At 35.5% G+C, this 23,640-nt stretch overlaps 1 protein-coding gene across 2 annotated transcripts in view; it reads right to left on the bottom strand.

The window, feature by feature from the left end:
* Positions 1-2,657: 2,657 nt before the first annotated feature.
* The window catches only part of GOPC (golgi associated PDZ and coiled-coil motif containing), a 38,189-nt gene continuing 17,206 nt past the window's right edge, over positions 2,658-23,640 (bottom strand). Inside the window, exons 2-9 of one of the 2 annotated variants that reach the window (XM_046004384.1) lie at positions 22,354-22,518; positions 20,799-20,822; positions 17,445-17,620; positions 16,243-16,408; positions 13,372-13,467; positions 11,785-11,949; positions 8,886-9,066; positions 2,658-5,508 (exon numbers count right to left, since the gene is read on the bottom strand). In XM_046004384.1, the coding sequence (XP_045860340.1) occupies positions 5,378-5,508; positions 8,886-9,066; positions 11,785-11,949; positions 13,372-13,467; positions 16,243-16,408; positions 17,445-17,620; positions 20,799-20,822; positions 22,354-22,518 (1,104 nt within the window). In that variant the 3' untranslated portion in view covers positions 2,658-5,377. The remainder of the gene's footprint in view (positions 5,509-8,885; positions 9,067-11,784; positions 11,950-13,371; positions 13,468-16,242; positions 16,409-17,444; positions 17,621-20,798; positions 20,823-22,353; positions 22,519-23,640) is intronic. The other variant, XM_046004385.1, reaches the window with a different exon arrangement.

The raw sequence follows: 23,640 nt of genomic DNA, 5'->3' as shown, positions 1-23,640 counted from the left end.
ATGAACGAAGTCCAGGTGAAACCAGGCACAAGCTCCATGAGTCCTCTTCTAATTAAGTCACAGAAGATTAACTGAATTCCTTCAGCAATGATGTGTAACATAAAAATACTGTTCACCAAGGAAGCCTGTCCAACTCTGGGCAAGCCTGGAGTCCCCAAGGTTTTTACTGGGTGCAGCATGGAGATACTCTCTGCCTAGCACGTATCAAAATTCCAGATCCCCAGAAGGGAGGCAGGTGTTCAACATAAATCTGTTTGTACAAAGGCTTTAGGAGGCACAATAAAAGACCCTTATCAGTAAGGGAATGGGAGTGGTGGGGGATACTCCTAAACTCCAAACTGCTGCATTACTAGCCACAGGTGAACTTTGCAGGTAGGCCTTTCTAAGGACAACAGTTCAGGCACACCGTCTATGAAATAGTTAGTAAACTGAGCCATGACTTCATGCCACTCACTTACTGATCAGATCATCTTCTTTAGCCTCTGGGTGGGAGATAAGCCAGTTCCTCATCTATTAACCTGTCTCCTCACATCTCCTGGTCCACTTGTGTTAGCCTGGGTCCTCCAAGAAGCAGACACCAAGACCAAGAAGGGATATGCTGTGTAACAGATTTATTGGGAGCAATGCTGGTGAGGAAATAGGAAGCTGGGCTTAGTGGGAAGCCGGAAGCACCCACACCCCGATGCAGGTATGAGCTCAGCTGAAGGAGGGAAGGTGGGGAGGAAGCCACTCAGATCAGAACGTAATCCTGTGGGAGTCTGGCCAGACCATCAGGAAGTCCTCAAGCCCAAGGCAAGGGGTCATAATACTCCGGTCATGATCAGTCACGGCGGGCAGCGGCTGGAGAAGCTGGGATAGATTTCAGAGTGCAGCAGCAGGACGAGCCCGGAGTCACTGTGCTCCTCCTGATGGAGACCTGGGAGAGCATTCTCCTGGCCACCACCACAGGGGCTCCAGTGCTCAATATACCCCTGAAAAAGATTCAGTATCAAACAAATATTTAGCACCAACAGCACAAGGTAACTTGCAATATTTTTAGTTAAAAAAGATACAAAACCACCTAAACTAGAACACTGATTAAAAACGAAAATGTAAAAAAACAAACAACAACAACAAAAAAACCCAAATGTAAATAATCTTTTACATTTCATAGATTGAACAACATCCTATGCAGATGAATTCTGGGGAAGACTTCCAAACTGCTTGGTAGGCTGGGAACTTAAGCTGCCATACAGACAGCATATTGTATGAGGTCTAAATCAAGGTTAATCAATAACAAAAAGTATTTCTGAATGTTCGTAACTCAAGTAATTTTCTGAAATATGATTTGTATTCATCAATAATAAGAGTAAAATACCATTTGTAAGTTTATCTTGATTGATTTCAAATACCCTTAGCAAAGCAAAGGCATTCCTACGCATGTTATACCTAGTCCTTTGACGTAAGTGACCATATGTAAAACTTCTGAAGCAAAGAAACAGAATAATGTTTACATATGTTTCTAAAAATTATTTTACACCTATTTTGGAAACTTCACAACTATATGGGCTCAGACGATAAAATCAAAGAATGTCCTCTTACATGGTATCTAATAGGACATTTTTTAACTTGCTTCAGTTACCTCTAAGAGAACACGGATATCAAAATCTGTAACACAAAAAACTAACCCAAGGAGACGAGTCTGCTAAGTTCTAACAAAACACTGGCCCCACAGTTGCTCTGACAGCTCCTTCCAACCACCATGTTTTTAACTGACCCAGAGTAAACAGTTCCTATGATCACACAGTTAATTCCTACCAAAAAAAAAAAAATTGTTCAACTATAGTAACTAGGTTTCAGCCTTTTCGTGGACGTGATGGCCTGTTAGTACAAATGATAGGAGCTACCAGAAATAAACCAAACTATTTTTTTTTTCTCATTTTATTTATTTTTTCAGCGTAACAGTATTCATTCTTTTTGCACAACACCCACTGCTCCATGCAAAACGTGCCCTCCCCATTACCCACCACCTGTTCCCCCAACCTTCCACCCCTGACCCTTCAAAACCCTCAGGTTGTTTTTCAGAGTCCATAGTCTCTTATGGTTCGCTTCCCCTCCCCAATGTCCATAGCCCGCTCCCCCTCCCCCAATCCCACCTCCCCGCAGCAAGCCCCAGTTTGTTTTGTGAGATTAAGAGTCATTTATGTAAACCAAACTATTTAATGGGAACTTAAAATGTTTATTTTTTTTTAATAAGATCAATACAGGGGCACCTGGGTGGCTCATTTGTTAAGTATCTGCCTTTAGCTCGGGTCATGATCCCAGGGTCCTGGGATTGAGTTCCGTATTGGGTTCCCTGCTCAGTGGGAGTCTGCTTCTCCCTCTCCCACTCCCCCCACTTTTGTTCCCTCCCTCTTGCTGTCTCTTTCAAATAAATATAATTTAAAAAAAAAAAAAGAAAGAGAATGAGCTCAATACCATTTTAATGTAGAAGATGCCATCTTTATTTACAGGCTAATATAAAAATATTAAACTCAACTAGATATAATACATTTGTCATAAATCCTATAGATTTGAGGCCAATCCTATGTGGAAGACTGAGTAAGTTGAACAGTGGAATACATAATAAAGATATCAGATAATGTGTGACTTACACATGAATCAATGTGTTTTGTTTCTTAACGTGAAAACAAAGTAAGTCCACTGTGTAGGGAGTAAAACCAGCACCAAGAACAAGCCCTGTTACCTTTTGACAGCTGTTGAGTTATAATTACCAAGACTCACAACCTTTCCTTTCTCTTAAACCTGTTTTAACAAGCCTCATAAACCCAAATATTGTTGCTCCATCAGATTCCTAACAGATACTGTAGAAGAGAATTTTAGAGGCTTTAAAATGTAAATATACACACATACACACAACCCTCACATTGCTGAACATTTTCCCTCAGCTCTTCCGTTGTGTATTTGCAGATTTTTCTTTTTCGAACTGTGATGGCTTTACAACAGTTCTCTCCTTTGCTGTTTGGCTTTGTCCGAGAAACTTGAGTGTTAGGAATTTCTTCCCTATAAATGTGAAAATGTAAAAACTGCTTCTCATTCCATCTATAATCCTTAGCTCATCCCCTAGAGACCATTCTAAAATGAACTTTTAAATGGGCACTTTCTAAACACCTGCCAGGAAGCTCACAGTAGCATCTGAGCAACAGGGTTCTCATACAGACTTTGCAAACCCGGGTGAAGCAGGAATGAAAACGGAACTGACTTAGGCAATCTTAAACTACCTGGAATATTTTTCCTTCTTGCTCTTCAGCCCTTGAAAGGAGTTTATGTCATAACCATCCCATATGATCCATATTACACAGCATCTCCAGAAAACTGCTAATTCAAGGCTCTTAAAATACTCTTCATGGACTTTTAGATTGTTCTCAAAAATCAGAAAGTTCGAGCTAGTATGTCCTAAGGATTCTGTCTAGTATATTAAGGATATTCTCAAAAAAAAAAACAAAAAAACTGCCATGGTCATCCCATCCCAGGCTGCGTTTAAAAAAAACAAGAACATGGTTTCAAGTCACAACAAAAATGTTTTCAGATACACTGCAATGGAAATTTTTTTGGCTAAATGAATAAACTGGCTCAACTCCAGCTTGCAGTTCTCATGTCATGCCTGGGGTATGTGTTTGGTATAGGGGGAATGCATAAAAAATTCTTTTTTCTTGTAAGAGGCCTAGCCTGTCAGGAGCAAACAGTAACATGGAGCTTGCTTATCTGGTTGTACAATTAAAAACTAGCTTTTGCTGGGAGGCAACGTTACGCTAACAACGTATTTAATATCAGTAACAATATACACTATGAAGTGCATTTCTATTAAAAACTAACATGGTGATATACAGATGAACAGAACCACCCAAAACAAACCATAAATGAGCAACAGTTAAAACATAAAATTTATAAATAGCAAAACCACCAAAGAAAGTATATACATTGTACAGATTTACCTATGAACAAATATATAGTGCATCTAGGATAAACAAAAAACAAAAGTGTTCTATATCACATAACATCTGAATATTAGACATGAAGATACTGGTAATACTCTAAAAGCCTTTGTAGGCTTGTCCCCCACTTAATATCCCCTTAAATGTATATCCTTTAAAAAAAATCAGTGATATTGGCAAAACTATCACCTCTTTAAATGCAATGTTTTCACTTTACCCAGGAGGGTACAGTGGCCTGCAAAGCAGTAAGAGCAGGCTCCCCCTGGGGCTTAATCCCAGGGTAAGATAATTAACAGTTCTGTAGTTTGCGAATGAGAACACTTTCATCAAGCAAACACTGAGATGAAAAGCCAACCCGAACAATTACTGTATCAAAACATCTTCACCTTATCTTGTCCACCAGTGCCTCGGCTTTTTAAATGATTGGCAAATAAGTTACTTTGAGAGAAAACTGCTGTGTAGATGCAATGTAATTTCACTGACAAATCTAAGCTTTCACTGCCAGAAGAATGTATCGTTAAGTACCAAGACTATCACAAGACAAACTTTATGAACAACTCAAAATGTATAAAACTGTCTTTTGTGGATCCCAGGGGAAAAAAAAAAAAAAAACGTGGAGTCCAAACATTAATAATGTAATGCTCCAATACCATGCCACAGATAACATAATTGAGGACAGATATTTTACACTCATCTGCATTTCTTTTAAAAACCAGGAAAGTACAATGTACAATAACTTTTGAGAAAGTATTTCTAGTGCAGCATTGATTGATAAAGGATTGCTTAAAGAAAACTATTTTGTACTGCATTGAATAAAGATGAAAGGCAAACCCATTATAATAAATGATCATTAAGAACTGATTTAGGTATCAGGATGCACAATAAATTAAATTTAAAAACTAAAACCATTCTTTTAATTAAAAAAAAAATTAAGTCAAGCCTACATTTCTGCAATTCATTGAGTTAAGTTCTGTCTCTGAAATACCACACTTAACATTCTGGAATATATAATATGAATTCATTTATTCTCTTGTATTTAAAGGCTATTTCTTATAAAATTCTGCTTAGCATGGTCCTTCAACTAAATGGAAAAGGAGCCAAATAAAACAGTAGTGCTTCATTTGGTACTTAAGAGTCTAGTAATATCCCTTTGGGAAACACATGCTTTGGTGCTTTACAATTTTAAGAAAATCAAAGTCGCTTTACATGCAGTAGCTAATTATGGTATACCACAGAAAACCGGGAGTTTTATGCATTTAGAATTGTTCACATGAAGCCCTGAGGTACCCGCCTGTCATTTAGGCTACAAGCCTCCCTTGATCTTGTATAGTCTTTGTCACCGTTTCCCTAGTGCCCCAAACTCAAGAGTCTGATCAACAATCTTGTCCGGAGATAAAGTCAATTTAGTATGATTTTTTGTGATACAGACTGTGCAGATCATCTAGTTTAGAAGCACTGTCTTCTACGGGAGTTTCACTTGAAGTTCCTAGGTCTCCATTTTCATGTCCATCAGCTACTGCCTTCTTATTAAACCCTGAAGGAAAGAAAAAAAAAGCAGATACTTTGTAGTCCAAAAAAAATTTTATAACTTTATTGAGCAAAGACAAAGGAATGCCCACTATAATTATTAATAGCAATGAGGCAAATAACAGGGCCCTAAATTAATCAAGTTAGTAATTTCTGACAAAGGGATTTCTTCCTTCTTCTGGCAGATAGCAAACACTGAACAGATTTTTTCATATTCTCTACTGGACCTATCAAAAAATTATATGTAATTTCCTACCAGACTTTCCATGAAACTTCGAATACACACAATCATAAAATTCAGTTAAGTTCTACTTACACAAATATCTAATAATCAACTATATGTTTCTTTTACATTTTGCTTTCAGATTATTTAACTGCAGTGCACTGAGGCAAAGACTAGCTTACTGCTAAAAATCAGAGTTGCTGGCAAGACAATGTCCAGATACAATCTAAAACAAATTTTGGTTAATCTAAAAAATAGACACTGGGCTTGCAAATAAATTAGAGTTGATTATGTCATCTATTCAGTGAGCTATGAAGTATGGACACGTGCTCAACAGTAACCAATGGATACATTTTTTTGTGATTTAAGTCCATTAATAGTAACAAATGATAAAAGCATACATTGTGGTTATATGAGTCTTATTTTAAGTGGTCTGTAACTTACACAGGTGACAGAGAAGTCTTTTAGCCTCAGCTACAAAAAAAAGAAAGGAAGAAGCCTTCTAATACAGACAGAAAATAGCAGAAAGGGTGAAGGACAATGAAATCATAGGGAAAGCAGCCCAACAGTGTAAAGTTTTGACATATTGCCACAATAGTTACGTTCAAGATGTACGGGGAGAACACAATTGCTACTGCTGTCTACGTGCAGATAATTAATAAAATCCATGTTTACCACAAAAACATTAGTTCATCAGTTCACTATATAACTCTATGCCAGAAATTCTCATTTTCCATTTACAGGATGCCTTCACATTCTTAATAAGTACTGTGGATTCCAAAGAGTTTTGTTCATGTGGTTTATTAATGTTATGTGAGTTACTGATGTTTACCATATTAGTAATTAAAACTTCTGAGATAGCTAAAAAAAATTATGACTTATTTTGCAAATATCCTTAAAGTCTGGCTTTAGGGGCATCTGGGTGGCTCAGCTGGTTAGGTATCTGCCTTCGGCTCGGGTCATGGTCCCAGGGTCCTGGGATTGAGCCCTGCATCAGGCACCCTGCTTGGCGGGGAGCCTGCTTCTCCCTTTCCTGCCCCCACTGCTTGCGCTCTCCCTCCCTCTGTCAAGTAAATAAACAAAATCTCTTAAAAAAATAAAAAATAATAAAGTCTGCCTTTATAGAAGATAGCTGGATTTTTTTTTTTTTTGCCTCTGCTCAATCTATTACAAGTATATAAAAGGCTCACCCTCACAAAGATACATAGTTGGAAGAGGGAAGAGTAGTTTTAATGGACTTTTCAGGTAACTGTCAAATTTCTTCTTTGATTATACCAAAATTGCTCGCCACAGAATTGGGCAGTTCACACTGTTACATTAAAATCCACTTGTCTCTTTATGACTCTTTTAGCCATGCAGGATTTTGTAACATCATACACTGGTCATTTGAAAAATATTAGATCACTGAGTTATATAGCAATTCCAAAAGTTGAGATGTTTCATTTTTACTGTATCAAAAAAAAATCACATTTATTAACATCACCACCAATCTTATTATATAAGTTTAGTGTTGGAAAGCTGTCAAGCTCATGGTGATTGATAAATGTCTTACAAAATTCTAATTGTCACTTGAAAGCTGAAATTCAATCACTGGCAATAAATACTCAGTTGTTTCCCTGAAGTGATGGACTCATCTTGTTCCTTTTATTTTTATTTTTTATTTATTTATTTTTTTAAATTTTATTTATTTATTTGACAGAGATCACAAGTAAGCAGAGAGGCAGGCAGAAAGAGAGAGGGGGAAGCAGGCTCCTGCCGTGCACAAAGCCCAATGTAAGGCTCGATCCCAGGACCTGAGATCATGACCTGAGCCGAAGGCAGAGACCCAACCCACTGAACCACCCAGGTGCCCCATCTTGTTCCTTTTAAAGAGAATGGCTGCCAAAGAGTATGAACAACCTAATTTGTCAGTCATTCTTCAAGTCAGAATTGTCTTCCATGAAAAAAATGGCCAGTTTAGCTAGCTACTTAACCACCTGAGTGCTTTTCTTTGAGACCAGCATCTCCACTCAGCATGCAGACTCAGTGCTTTACGTATACTTCTCATCTGATAACACACAATACGAACAAGACATGCATTCAAGGGTCAAGATTTAATAAAATGAAGAGTTTTACTATTTCACGAAACTGGCATTTTATTCTTCTTTCTTTTTTTGTTTACTCTGAGAAGATGGCAAGAAAGAAACAATGATTACTTTAAGAGTCGCACCACTGCCTTGATTCATACTAAGGCAAACAGGAATTTATCCCCACAGCTTTTGAACCATCAGTGCAAATATCAACTCAGGAAAAAAACAGAAGTAAGATTTTAGCAATATTATGAACGGTTTTGCAGAGGGAGTTATTTATCTATTTGAGAGAAAGCGAGAGAGAGCACATGCACATGAGTTGGGGGGCGGGGGGGGGAGGGTTAGAGGGAGAGGGAGAAACAGACTCCTTGCTGAACAGGGAGCCAGAATGAAGGGCTCAATCCCAGGACACCAAGATCAGGACCTGAGCTGAAGGCAGAGGCTTATCGGAATGAGCCACCCAGATGCCCCTATTATAAAGTTTTTATCTCATGAATTCCCTCGAAGGGTCTTCAGGGACCTCCAGAGATTCACAGATCACAATTTAAGAACCACTGCTCTATGTAAAAGAAAGGGCTAGAATTTCTTTGAACAGTATGTGTAAATAATAGCAAAGGAACTAAACCAAAAATCCTCAAGATCACATATCCTGATTCTCATAATAATCATAAGACGATGGTCTAATAACATATTCATATTAGTCTACAAATCATTGTATTAGGAAAGAATTTGCATTAACACAGCAAGATGACAGTAAGATGTGTATCTACTCTAAAAGGCATATATTATCAGTCTTTATTTCAGAATCTAGAACACTTGAATTTTTTTTTTTTATTTTTCAAGGATCATTTGTAGTTCAGTAACTGGTAATACACTTGTCTTAAAGTCCAAGATGAACCTAAGAGAACTTCTATGTAAGTAACATTTTGGCACAGTGACCAGTATGCAATAAAACTATAAGCAAAGGAGAGCTTCAATTTGTTAATGATGACTTCCTGTCATTAAAAGATTGTTACTGAAGAAATCTAAAATTTTGTACTTTAAAAGTTTACTAATGATAAATACATTGATAACTTTTAGATTAATTTTTACCTTGCAACACTTTGATTTCCCCGCTTGTGTCTTTGCAACTAGCACCGGGATTACTCCCTCCCTCTAACTCATCAAGATATAAACGGTAGCGATGTCCACTCTCATCTTCATACTCTACATTTTCATCATCAGAATCCACTTCGGGAGCCACATAAACTACTTCAAATTCAATCTCTCCTCTCTAAAGTTAAGAAAGAAAAGAGGAAATCAAGTTACTATAATTATACTCAAAAAATGGTTTCCAAATACTTTGGGATATGTAATAGGCATGAGAAGTATTAGTAAGGCTTCAAATGTAGCTCCTTTCAAGATAACAAATAATGAAATTCTAGAATCTCAAAAGATAGAAAACAAACAAAGGCCATCACGTCCAGACCAACACCACAAATCCTAATTTCCTTTTAATAATACAGTAGCTCTTTGTACCAGTCACAGTATTTTTGCTAACAGACCACTAAAAATGAATGCTTAACTACTCAACTTATAAAATTTTAGAACAAATGTTCAGTTTAGAAGTTATTCTGCCATTTTGTACTTGACATAGCAAATCCACTTAAGCAGTCATATTAAAGTTGCACTTAAGGGCATCACACAAACTTTTCCTTGACTAATTCAAGAAACCTCTACACAATGATTTCTTGTTTCTTACTGAATAGGTCTTGAGCCTTTACTTAACTTTCACTGAGTAACATAATGTTAATAGTAATTATTATAATAGTTACTTTATTTATTGTGTGAAACTATATCCTTAAATCTTCAGAATAACCCTATAGTTATTTTATATATATATATATATATATATATATATATATATATATATATATAGAATAACTCTATAGTACAGTATCTTTTACATTAGTGAGAAACCTGAATGAGCTTTGGAAAGAGCAGATAATTCTTCCAACATAATGAGCAAGTAAATCAGAAAAACAGAAATTTGACTCCGAAGTCCTTGCTCTTTCTACTGGACTACATGTATCATATTTGGGGGCGCCTGGCTGGCTCAGAAGAGCACATGAAGCTTGATCTCAGGGTTGCAAGTACATGTTGAGGATAGAGGTTACTTAAATATTTTTATTTTTAAGTACTTATATAAATAAATGTAGTATTTGTACTGCTATTCTTTTTTTTTTTTTTTTTTAAGATTTATTTATTTTAGAGACAGAAATTGCAGGCAAGGGGAAGTACAGAGGGAGAGGGAGAGAGAGATTCTTAAGCAGACTCCCCGCTGAGTGCAGAGCCTAATGTGGGGCTGGATCTTACAACCCTGAGGATCATGACCTGAGCCAAAGCCAAGAGTCAGACATTTAACTGACTGAGCCACCCAGGCGCCCCTGAACTTATATTCAAGTAAAAAGTTACAGATTATTTTATTCTAAAAAACATTCCAGGGGCACCTGGGTGACTCAGTAGGTTAAGCCTCTGCCTTCAGCTCAGGTCATGATCTTAGGGTCCTGGGATCCAGTCCCGCATCGGACTCTCTACTTGGCAGGGAGCCTGCTTCCTCCTGACTCTCTCTCTCTCTCTCTCTCTCTGCTTGCCTCTCTGCCTACTTGTGATCTCTCTCTGTCGAATAAAAAAATAAAATCTTTAAAAAAAAAAAGTAAAAATAAAAAACATTCCAAGTCATTTAATAAGAGACTATAGTCACTACACACAAGTCTGGTATTTGCAACTCTGAAAATTATGGCCTGCCTTTGCTCCAAAGAAAGCATGCCATTTTTCATGTCACTCGCTAAGTCAGTATCTTTAGTGCGCTGCTTTCCCGGATGCTTATGTTTCAAAATTTTAATACACACTTAGCATTTCCTTAAAAGTTTGTGACTGCCTGTTTGTATTTCCTTTACCACAGCTGCCATTCATCTCACTCTTATGCCACCGGATTTGGCCAAGTTGGGTTGAGAAAACACCAACTGAAAGAGGTTACAGTTGCATTCTGAGATCTCTCTTAGCAGATAATGCTTACAAATACCACTTGGGGGAGAGAGATGGATTAATGCGGTAGTCTTCCATAAAGTGAATTAGGTCCGTGGGTGGCAATCATGCAGACAGATTTTAGGCTTAATATGAGGAAGAACTTCCTAAAAATCAGCAATGTACAGTAACAGAATGAACTACTTTATCAACAAGTCCCCCCTTTAATATGAATATTTAATTAGTGATACTGTAGAGATTTATACAATGTGTAGTTGAACCACATGAGCTGTAAGTTCACTTTCAACTCTTGAGGTTCAATTCTACATTGATGATCCAACAAACATCTCAATGTACTATCAAAATCTAATTTCTTCAACCTTCTTGAAGGAAAAAAGGAAAACAAAACAAAAAATCTTGGTAACAAATAAGACTTGTGGGTATGAATCCCAACTCTAATTTATTTTCTCTGCATCCTTGATCAAATCATTTAATCCCTAAGAACTTCAGTTTACTCATTTTAAATAAGAGGGTTGGGCTAAATGATTTCTAAGGACCCTTTCACTTCTAACATTCATGTCTGTAAAACCAGTTGGCTTCTAGCATTACGTTTTCTATAATACCTCCTATTTGTAGTGTTTTAGTCATTAAAGATGTTTTGCTTTCTAAGTACCAGGTCCTGTTCTGAGCACTTTATATGAATCAACATACTTAACCCTAACAGTTCTCTGATAAGGACACCATAGCAGAGAAGAGGACTTAAGGAACTTGCTCAAAGTTATACAGCTATGGAAAAAGGCAAACAAAATCTTCAGTAAATCTGGCTGAATGTCTTCTATAAAAGGCCCAAATCAAAGGGAACTAGTGTCTATATAAAAACACTTTACTACTTGAAAAGCCTCAAGTATAGGAAGTATTAAATATTCAGTAAATTTGAGAAGAACCAATTGATAGATCCAATTTTAACTGCATAACAGGAACTTACCTGCTGGGAAAGAATGGTTACAGCTTCTTTATGCTTTGTATCCCTTAGGTTAACTCCGTTAACAGCCAGAATAGCATCTCCCACGTGCAGTCCTCCACATCTGTCAGCAGGTTGCCCTGGGTGGATCTCAGAAATGAGGATTGGAACACCATGTTCTTTTCCACCCTAACCAAAAAAAAAAAAAAAAAAAGAAAGGTAGTCAATTAGTTTACTCTTTGTACAGTCACAGACTATTCTACTATTCTAACAATAAAACATCTTAAAAATACATTTCAATAAGCATCTATCCTGTATAAATACTGACTAAAATATTATTTGCCACTTAGGTAATGATAAATATATTATTACTAGTATCAAAGTTATCTCTGAATAAAACGGTAACATACATATTTTCTAAACACATTCCAAAGCCAAAAAAAAAAAAAACCCAAACAAACACCAAATGAAAAAACTACAGTTGGCTAAACTCTTTTAAACAAAAATAAAAATATTTTACATATTAATAGTCCATAGCACTATTAGATTTGATCAAATCTAAATCACTATATGACTTAGCATTATTTTAAGTACTACAAAAATCACTGAAAGAGTATAAGAATCTGAATTTCAGAGATATTAAAATGTGAAAAATATGCAACAAAGAATTGATAAAATGCAGTTATTTGGTACCTTTCACTTTTTAGCTTGTGTTATAATTATTTGTGTGTGTATATGAATATTGTATACATACATATATATACATATTGTGCGTGTGTGTGTATATATGTATGTTATTATTTCTTCTAAAATTTATGCTCTTTAAGGGCAGTGCATTCAAAAAGACAGGTAGGTATTCAATAAATACCTATTTGTTGGTATAAACTTGACAGGTTTATACCTGTCGAGGTATAAACTTATACATAACTTGTATATAAACTTGACAGGTAAACTTCTTATGATAAAAAAAATTTCTGTATTGGGCAATACCAAAAAGCAAAAGAACTTAGGCAGTATCTAAGTATTACCAAATGAAAAACAGGGTAACCCATCTTATTCATTCTTCTGGAAAAAAGCACTCTAAGGACAGCAAAATGACTCCAAATATATGTACTTTATAATAGCTGATCTCAGAAATGCTGCCCAAGACAACTATTTATAAAGGCACCAAATTTAGAAAGGAAGAATATTTGGACTCAACAGCCACTGAAATCTGACAACAAAGAAATGAGTCAAGAGAAAGATAACACATACTCTAGAGAAAAGAACAATATAATCTGGAGTCATTTAACATAGAAGGAAACAATCATACCCATTCTCAAAGGTCCTAGAGGCAATCACAGTATATTGTATAAAACTATAACCCAAGTCATAATGAAAATGCTAAATTATGCTTAATAAAGTAATAATTTTACCGAGGTAATACTTAATAGTCCTTAGGAAGATTTACATACAAAAAAAAGTTTACACAAAAGTGGTGTTGCCCAGGGGAATAAATTTAGTTATTTAGAGAATATATCCAGAATACTTTGCTTCCCAAGGATATCCAACACAGGAGCACAATTATCCTAGTTAACTACAGAAGAGGAGACTGGAAGCACTACTTCTTACTGTAATTGAAATGCCAAGGCCTTCATGATCTTCCTTAAGGAGAAGAACTTTTCTAATCGGACCAACACCCTGGCTTTTCTTTAAAGAGTCTTGATCCTTAATGGGGGAAAAAAGAAAAATTAAAAGAAAAATTAGTACTACTTAAATGATATATCAAATAGAGTAAACCCAAGCTATATAACTTGCTTTTAGAAATCTTCATTAATTTCCTGGAATGGATACACTAAAGTGTTAAGAAAAAAAATTAACAGATAAAATGGTAAAATGAAAATAGCTGTTCTGTTAATGTAGTGAAACGGATGGATGACTTTCCCACGCTTTTGTTAGTTTCTTTACTATTGATTCATCTCCTCTTAAACTGTAGGACATTACGAAGGAAACTATTGCCAGGAATTAACTGATAAGCAATCTTCAAAAAATAAAAGTAGTAAAATGTTTATTTTTACTAGAAATTATCATAAAGATCTATACCATTTTAACTAATTTGCAGAATTAAAAAAACAAATTACCAATTGAATCATTAATTACTTTTCATTCTGTTGAGCTCTGGAGTCTACCTCTTTTTTTTTTTTTTTTTTTTTTCCAGCTGTTGGTGTTTATTGAGCCCTTACTATATTCCATGGCCCTCACATCAAGAGTTGGCAGACTTCCTAGAATGTCTTGCAGACCATACGGTCTCTGTCACACCTACTCAGCTCTGCCCTTGTAGCATGAAAGCAGCCACAGACAATAAGGAAACAAACTGGCATTTCACCCATGGGCTATACCTCTTAAATAAAGGACTTTGCTCCATAAATTAACCTTTCTCTGGTACCTTTACTTTTTCCTTCTCTGCTAAGTTCCTCCCCTGTCCAGCACATAAACAAATTCTAAGCCTCTTCTAGCTTTGAATACTGACCATGTGAAAACATAAAACAAAATAAAAACCTTTAATTATCTACTATCTTCTTTAATTATCTTCTATCTTCTTTAGCTAACCCTCCATCTTTCCTTAACCTTCACACAAAGTTAATCCCTATGGTATCTACCTCCTTGCCTCCCACATTCATTATTTCAGTCACTATAATTAGGGTTTTGTGCCCACCTGTTCTATTAAAACTGTCTTCTCTACAGTCACTGGCAACCAACATGACTATATCCAATGTATAAATTTTAGTCACTATCCTACTTAAACATTGTGGAAAGTTCACTAACCCCTGCATGAAACCCTCTTTTCCTTGGTTTCTATTACATTACTTTACTAGATGGATTATTCTAACAGCTCCATTTCAGACTCGCTTCTTCGGTGATCCATGTCTTTCCCTCACTCCCTAGAAGTTTCTTTCTATCCCTGGCCTTCTATTCTTTTTATTTTCTATATACTTCCCTGGGTTGTTTAATCAATTCCGTAGTTTGGTTATAACAGATAGATGATTTACCTAATATTTCTCCAACTCAGACTTTCCTAAATTCCAAAGTCATATAGCCAACTGAATATATTGTTTGTCCCAATGGCACCTCAAATATTACATGTCTAAAACAAATCTCCTATTTCTCCCCCAAATCTTCCTTTTCCTCTATTTGCTTTATCAGCAAATGCCATCATCTCACTCAACTGCCTGCACCAAAAACCTATGCTCTTCCTTCTCATTTACCCACATAACCAAAAGCAGTTAATCACCAAGTCTTCTTGATTCTTTTTTTTTTTTTAAGCAGGCTCCACACCCAGTGTGGGGCTTGAATTCACGACCCTGAGATTGAGAGTCACATGCTCTACTGACTGAGCCAACCAGGTGCCCCCAACTCTTCTTGATTCTAATTCTCTCAAAGCTACCCTTCCTCTCAAATATACTCCCCCTACATTCATCACTTTCTCCTCAGGTTACTATTGTGTCTTTCTCATGTAGGCCCTCTTCCAGCATATTATCTTCACTATGCCAAAGTAATTTGTCAAAATAATGTTAAATCTTGAGTACATTTTATTAAAAATCCCATGATTATCAGGTAAAAATTCAAAATCCTTTAGGTAGCATGAAATAACTTTTACAATCTAGCCACTGCTTGGAATTTAATGGTCCCCAGTGTCCCAGAGAAGACAATGGCGTAAGTGCTTATTGTAATCCCCACTCTTCTCTCACCAACTTCATGTACATGTCAATTCTTCTCACAATAACCTTTACAGAGGCAACAAATACTTGAACTTGTTTAAGGCCACGGTTTATGGTTTATCTGGTACTAAGACATGTAAGCAACTGGGAAGGAGTCAGACATACTCTTTTTTTATTATGGAAAGGCTTATGTTTTCAGACAGCTGTAGTAATGAAATTTAATCAAGATTTATTCAGATAGAAAAGCCCTTGTACACTGGTGGCTACAGACGCAGACAGTTGGACACAGATCTCAAATTCCATCTTAATTCAAGACCAAACAGGTGGAAAAAACTACAGTAGAATCTAGTTACCAAAAATTTCCTTTAAGAACTACCCCCAAAATACTTGCCAATCTATTCATCTAATCACTTATTTTAAAATATTTATTAAAATTAATAATTTAAAATTAATTATTAGTAACAAATTACTAATGTTCTCTGCTAAGCTTTAAAAAACAATTTAAATATTCATAATCATGATCCAGGAAAATTCTGAAGTATGAGCCAAAGCATGAGCAATATGTCTTTGCTAGCAGCAGTTCAGTTTTCAGAAATATCACTTTCAGGGCATTTCAGGGTAAGTCAACCAAGAACTTTATGTATCTATTCTAAATGCGTTTAATTCTACTTTCCCTTTTTAAATAATGGCTTTAAATACTACTAGAATAAAAAACATGGTAAGGACTTCTGACTAAAGGAAAAAGGAAGAGGCTGAGTAAGAAAGAGTAACAAAGCAAACATACATGGCCTGGAGGGGCTTGCATTGGTCGCTTCAGGTCATTACGTCCTCTACAGGCTCTGATCACAGTTTTGTGACGATGCAAATGTATTTCAGCTTCCAGCTGATTCCAAAGCTTATCATGAGCTGGTCCCTTCATATCTCGTCCTAGTAACTGTATTTGTTGGACCCTTTATATTGAGAAAAGAGTTAATTCAGTTAGTTTTTCATTATTATAATTTTTATTACAGAGGGAATTCAGAAAAACTACTGAACACAAGTAGCTTTTGCATAAACCTGTTAGTAATAAAACTAATCCCTTCAGGAACCTCCTGAGGTCTCTCAGATTTGCAAAATACCAAAAGTCTGAAAAGAACAGATGTCTTCCAGAGAGAACTAATTTCTTTAAAAAAGAATGAATGATACATTTTCTAATCATATACTTCATTCAAATACATCTCAAAACAATTTGAGACTAATGTCAATGACCATGTTTCATGTCTTGCACACAATCAGAGTAGGTCAATAAACTCAGATACTGTTGAATACTAGGTCTTTACAAGAGCCTAACTGTACAAAAACATTTCTTTTAATGACAGTTTCATTTTACAAAATCATTATTTTAAATATGGCAAAAGTCAGAAAATGTTCACTTCAACATCATATAAATTACTTTTATTTGCTCCACATCAGTTCTTCATGTGGTATCAAAACAATGAGTAAAAAGTATTTACCAAAAATAATAAATCACCAAAGTCTGTGAATAATTAACTTTAAAGAAATTAATGCAAGCAGAACTCTGTATTATTATGATAAAGTCACTGTCATTCCAATGTATTTGGAGGTTCAAAAAAGATTACATTTCAATGATCATAGAAAGAATTCCTTATGGAAGTCATGCTGTACATGTGAGCATCATCTTTTATGGTTTCGAGGCAGGAAATGGCTAAAAAGTGCAAATTTAGAGTTATTAGCATTTCAAAATAAGTTCCTATTAGTGTGTGTGTGTACGTGTGCATGCGTGTGTGTGTAAACCAGAAATATGTATTTAGTATGGCTAAATAAATCTGCAATATATAATGCTACCAGTATTAACAACAATAAGCTATACCCAACTGTAAAGTAACTCTTAAAGATTAATGTTTCATTTACTACAAGAGGTAAAAATCAACCTCATTAAATATCCAATTTGTTACCTCAGAGTACAAGGTACTCATTTTTACACACCTTCCTGCCAGTTCCTTATCCAAGTACTTAGCAGCCAGTCTTGCCCCATAAACTTCAGCCTGGAGAACAGCTATGTGTCTTCGAAGAGCTTCATTCTCTTTTCTCAACAACTTCACCTCAGCTTCAAGTTGAGCTTCTTTCATTTTTTCTTTTTTGTTCGCTTCAAGCTCTCTCTCCTATTTTCATTAAAACAAAAACAAAAACAAAAAAACCGCAATGTAATGAAAATACTCTTAAGGCTTTTCGGCAACAGACCATGTTCCTCAAAATACATAAAAGCGCACACAGTCTACAATACCAACAATGAAAGCATGTGATAAAAGTTACTTCATTTCTATAAAATGAACACAAAAACAAAGATTTGGATCCAATTCTTTTTAACTAGTACCAGAAGGTGTTGGTACCACTTCCACATAGGATAATTCTGCGCTTTAGGGTACTTTGACACTGAGGATACTAAGAGAATTAGTCTTCTCTAAGCTCAAGTCATCATATACTAATAGGAGTGGCTTCAATGAATAATTACATCTGCTCTCTATTTCCTTTCTAAAAATGCCTCAAGAAACTAAACTAAAATAAAAATAATCATTCTGGTGGTTGCATCCAAACATTTAATTAACTTTAACACAACAATTCTTTTTGTTGCTTTTGTTTTTGTTGTTGTTGTTTTTTAACTTTTTTTATTTTTGAAAGATTTTATTTATTTATTAGGGAGAGAGCACAAGCAGGAAGAGTGGTAGGCAGAGGGAGAAGCACAATTCCTGCTGAGCAAGGAGCCTGATGGGGACACGATCCCAGGATCCTAGGATCATGACATGAGTCAAAGGCAGATACTTAACAGACTGAGCCACCCAGGCATCCCTAATGTAGTAATTCTATAAACAAGTCAAAATCCTTCTGTTACACAGATAGATTCTACAGCTAATTTACCTTAGAAGACTATAAGAAACTTACACTGCTTAAATTAGAACACTCTAATTTTTTAAAGAATGTTTGATGGTCATGGAAAAATGCTGGTAACAAATGCACTGAAACATTTACACATTAAAAAATTTTTTCTACTTAAGCATATCTATGGTACAGATTATCACTGAATTTGGGGATCTGATTCATCTATCTGTCCATATGTCAAAGTGAATGAAGTTAAAATATGAACGTTTGCAGAGGAAAACAAGGCCTCACCTGCCTTCTATGAGGTAGGATGGACATTCAATTTTAGCTCTCATAAAAGGATGCCGTCCCATGCTCCACTTGGTGGATAGTCCATATATGTGAATTAAAGGTGTTAGCCAGAGTATAAAACCTCAAGATCTTTGCCACCCAATTTTTATCACGACCTTACACATGAGAAATAATGCTTCCTATGTCTATTCCTATAAATCAGAGGTGACTAATGCAAATGACTTCAGGGCCCAAGCACAAAACAGAGAGGCCCTTACAAGATAAAGTAGAGTGGAAAATGGAAGGTACAAAATCCTGCCTAAAGGCAGTCAAATTCAAACAGACACACAAACTGTGGCTAAACAAAACTCTTCTGAGAGTTGAGTAAAGGCCCTGCTAGATATTTTAAGTGTTATTTTTGGATCAAGAGAACTATCCAAACATTGTAAACTTCTATCCTTTCGCTGCCTTACAGAACTGCTTTTCCCGACTCGCTGATACAGAGAATCTATAAATCTTGGGAAAATGTGGCTGTATTTGTTGACGAGATGTGGAAGACACTGTTCACTATGTCCCCTTTGTGAGACTTAAATAAAGATCTAGCTCAGCACCAGAAAAAATGTTTCTCTTGAGCAAATGGCAAGTGACACTGTTTCTATTGTATGGGTACTGATGATTATAATGATTCCCCTTTTTATTATGGATATTAAGGAGCTGAGAAACAAATTTAAACAAACTTCTAACAATTCTGGAATATATTTTGGCTAATTTAACTGTCTGCTTTGGTCTACTCTTTTGACAACAGTATATCAATAAATGATACAGCTAAGCCTCAATATATGATATACTCAAATACAAGGCAGTGAGTATCAGTCTTAAACACACATAAAAAATATACAAGCTAAAATGAGTAATTACCAAATGGCAGATATATTTATCACCTCTTTGATTAAAAATAATTTGTTGTTATTATAAACAGAGGAAAACTAATTATCAGGCTTTTTCAACTTCTGTAAAAAAAATATAACCATTAGACCATAATTTCTAGATACTGTTTTTCAAGAATTTGAATAATTTAGAATACAACAACCTTGGAATTATTTAGAATTAGAATTATTTAGAATACAACAACCTTGGAATTATTAAAATCGCAACTTATTTCAGAACCTATTTTCCTAAAAGGCAAATATCAGTTCCAAAAAAAAAACAAAAAACAAAAACAAAACAACCCACAGTTTGGATGACATGAACAAAAATCTTTTTTATGAAATTTACTGAAGTTAATGTTTGTTTCAGAAAAAGAGTCCAGAAGAGCAAGTATTCTTTGGTTTATGGACTAAATAAACTTTATGTTGGAAGTATCTACTTACAATTACTTCGATAAGATATTTATACAGTATTAAAGAAATCTAAGAAACGCATACGTCACCATTTTGCTTCCATGATTCAAACCCCTAATGAATCTGACAAACTCTCAGGCCTGAAAATAACATTTGCAAGCACAAATAGGACTAAGAAAACTGAAGTTAATCACTTTTAATTTTAAAGAAAAAATATGTATCTTTTGTTAACCTGTTTAATAGGTAAAAAGCAAGAAGCTCATTTTCTACTTAGAGAACCACAAGAAATAAAGCCATAAGACAAACTAGAACTTGATTAGGTTAGGATAGTGAGAAAAATATTAAGAATTTATATATTGATATTTTCTAAAATAAGTTCTGGTAAAGAGTTTCAAAAATCAGTTGTTTCAAAAGCCACACCATTATTACAAGACTGCTAAAAAGTTATAATACATGCAGTGGGTGAATAAGAAACCAACATGCACATTCTTTCTCTGGGGATAAACTCAAATAGAAAAAGAGGAAAAACCTAGGTCTGCTTAATGTAACTTCCAAACACTCACGGGGGAAAACCAACTGCTCTTTTGAAGCAGAGGTCTGAGCAAGTTACAAGGCTCAGAAGTTGTCAATTATTAATGGGTTCTGCAAATAATGGTTAAAAATTCCAAACAAAAGAAAAATCTTTAACAACGTGTAGTGAGAAAAGAGCAAACTTTTCAGGTACTGGCAGATTAAAAAACTATCATCATGAATATCATTTCCAAATACAAAGTGACAACATGTAATATGCAAGTAAGACGCTAAGAACACTTCAGCATGACATACTAACGCAAAACAGAAACAACATACTTACCAGCTCCTCCACAGAGGGGACAGACTTAAGATATAAGAAAAAAGTTTGATAATTAGAAAAATATCAAACAAATCAATCTATCTAGTGGTATAATCATTATAAGGAAAATTCCTGTATGCTGAATATCATTGGGGTAAAGTTCATTAGAACAAATATACTTGCAAATCCATAAGCAATAGTAACTACATAGTGTTAGATTAAAACTGCTTGTTTCATGAAAATTTGTCACCTTATCTGCTTCGGTGCCTTTCCATTATAGCACCCTGTTTCAGATCTAATGTTAAAACTTCAAGTAAATTCTTTTCCAGTGAAAAAGTACACTGTTTCTCAACGTTACCATCAAACATCCCAAAGAAGCAGTGAGAAATCTGACTCATTTCAGTTAAAGAGAACAAAGTTACTAACTTAAGATTCATAGAATTTCTAAATTCAAAACGTTTAAATACATACTCAAATTCTAACATCAATATTAGAAACCCAATCAAATGAAATTAATGGAAATCAAGTAAAACTTAAAAATGTATGACTATCATCATCACCATTTTCATCTCCTGGCTCTCCCAAACTTTACCTGTCTAATTGCTGTGTCCTCTATGGCCAAACATGTGTCTGGCACATAGTACACACTTAATACATAGGAGATTAAGCTGAAATGAAACTTAAACAAATTTAAACAAACTTAAACAAACCTGTATTAAGAGGGCAAAGATTAATTATGGAAAATGTCTATAATGAGTATTATACAAACATTAAAGAATGTTCAGTGGCAGGAAAAATGCTTATTAAGAGTGACAGAAAAAAATGTGCCACTGGTTGGCACCTAATTCCATTTTCCCCTTCTTCCTTATTAATAGGACTCCAGATTGACTGGAGATGGCCATGTGACCAGCTAAGAGGCTGAAATGCAAGCTGGGGTTGCCAATGAGATGGCTAACTGGATGGGCAAAAATCGCTGAGGAGGATTTCATGAAAAGTTCTTTCAAGAAGGCTAATGCAGCCTGGAAGCATCCTTTTGTCCTTAGATTCATCCTTCTTCCTGCCTGGAATGAAGAAATCCTAAGGATGGAAACCATGAGCTAAAAATGGCAGACCACAAAACTACAAAAAGCACCTGGATATACCTAGTTATCTATAGAGCTATTATACCAGCTCTAGACTACCTATATCAGACTCGGGAGGAAATAATTTGTACTACTTGAGAATAATCCCAATGTTATTTGGCTTTCTGTTACATGCAGCAGAACTTAATCCTAACTGATCCAATAGGGCAAAAATTGTGTTTACAGGTTATAATCACAAATACCTTTAAAATATATTTACACAGATACTTTCAAATAGGAAAACAATCCTAAGTATCAACTGCTTATTGGTATTATCCCTTCTCACCCTAGCTAATAAGACTGTGGATGATCGTAAAGATCTTTACATCTACTGCGTTTTCTAAATTTCCCACAATGAGCATATATTACCCTCTATATTCAAAAGCCTCATTAAAAACTGTCCTCTTCACCCTCTAAAATACATGTTAATATATGTCACCTTCTAAACTACTTACCAGTTTTGCCTTAATGGTACCAGAGTCAACACTCTGACCAGTCTTAGCATGGAGCTGAAGCTGGACAGAGTGCAGCTGTAAAAGCTGATCATGGACTTCTTTCTCCAACACGACTTTCTCTGCCTGGGTCTCTGTCAGTTCAGATTTCAGATCCACCAACTGTGCCTTATAAAAGAACAACAATAAAAACCATCAAATAAGCTAATTTTCTGTATTTTGACTCTAATAATTATTTAAAGATGACACAGAGAAACTACATTTACAATGAACAGATGAACGGAGTTGTAAGACATCCAACTAAACAGTCATAAATTCAATAGCACAGGTAAGATATTTGAGTGGCAAGAGAACCAACTCTACCATAAATAGTACCTTCTTTTTTTAAAACAAAGTTTGTTAGCTTGTTTATAATCTCTATACCCAATGTGGGGCTCACTTTCAAAACCCCAAGATCAAGAGTCCCATGCTCTTCCAACTGAGCCAGCCAGGGACCCCCATCTCCTAATACCTCCTAATAACACAGAATGCTACTTCCATTTTACTTTGCTTATTTGAAGAGGGCTTTTCACTGTCTCACCTTTACCTACAAGCTTATGAAAATATAGAGATATGGGATGGTTCATCATCTTCAGGGATACCATGTGTGCCACGGTGGTCCACTAACATTAATGGTATAGTAAAGGAGAGGCAAGTGAACACCCCAAAGAATACTAGCCCACATCAACCAACCCACTATCTAGTAATTACTTCAGGTGCTAAGGTGGGAGCCACTGAGGTCACAATGGGCCTAAATATCAGAGTTAAGGGTAAGCTACAGTTCTGCTATAGCAGAACAACTCCTCAGAACCACTTATACATTCAAGTTGAAGTTTTTACTTTTCACAACTGGTGTGTTTTACAATTGCACACAGGATGTGTTTCTTGTGGGTCTGGTCTTCCCAACTGGCCAACAGATTCAAGCTCAAGGAAAGGTCTGAGTTTTCTATTTAAATGCAACATAATTGTACTAACCATCAAGGGGCTCAATGAGAAAAGAATTGTGGGAAATATCTTTAAAATTATAGATAATTATTTATGTCTTGGAGAAGCTTTCTTATCAACTTAGGTGATCTAAATGCAAACCCACTAGAGAAAAATGTGGCAAGTTACAAATATATTTAGAATTGGTTATCCCAAGAAATTCAAAGCAAAGGAAGGTTTAAAGAGGGTTAGTGAGGGAAAGAGAGTTCAGAAGTGCTTGGAAGTTAAATAACAAGGACAAAACAGTAGTAGTAAAGCAGTCTAGAG

This window comes from Meles meles, chromosome 5, assembly GCF_922984935.1.
Source record: "Meles meles chromosome 5, mMelMel3.1 paternal haplotype, whole genome shotgun sequence".
Lineage (NCBI taxonomy): Eukaryota > Metazoa > Chordata > Mammalia > Carnivora > Mustelidae > Meles > Meles meles.
This window is presented reverse-complemented; position numbering and strand designations above follow the sequence as displayed.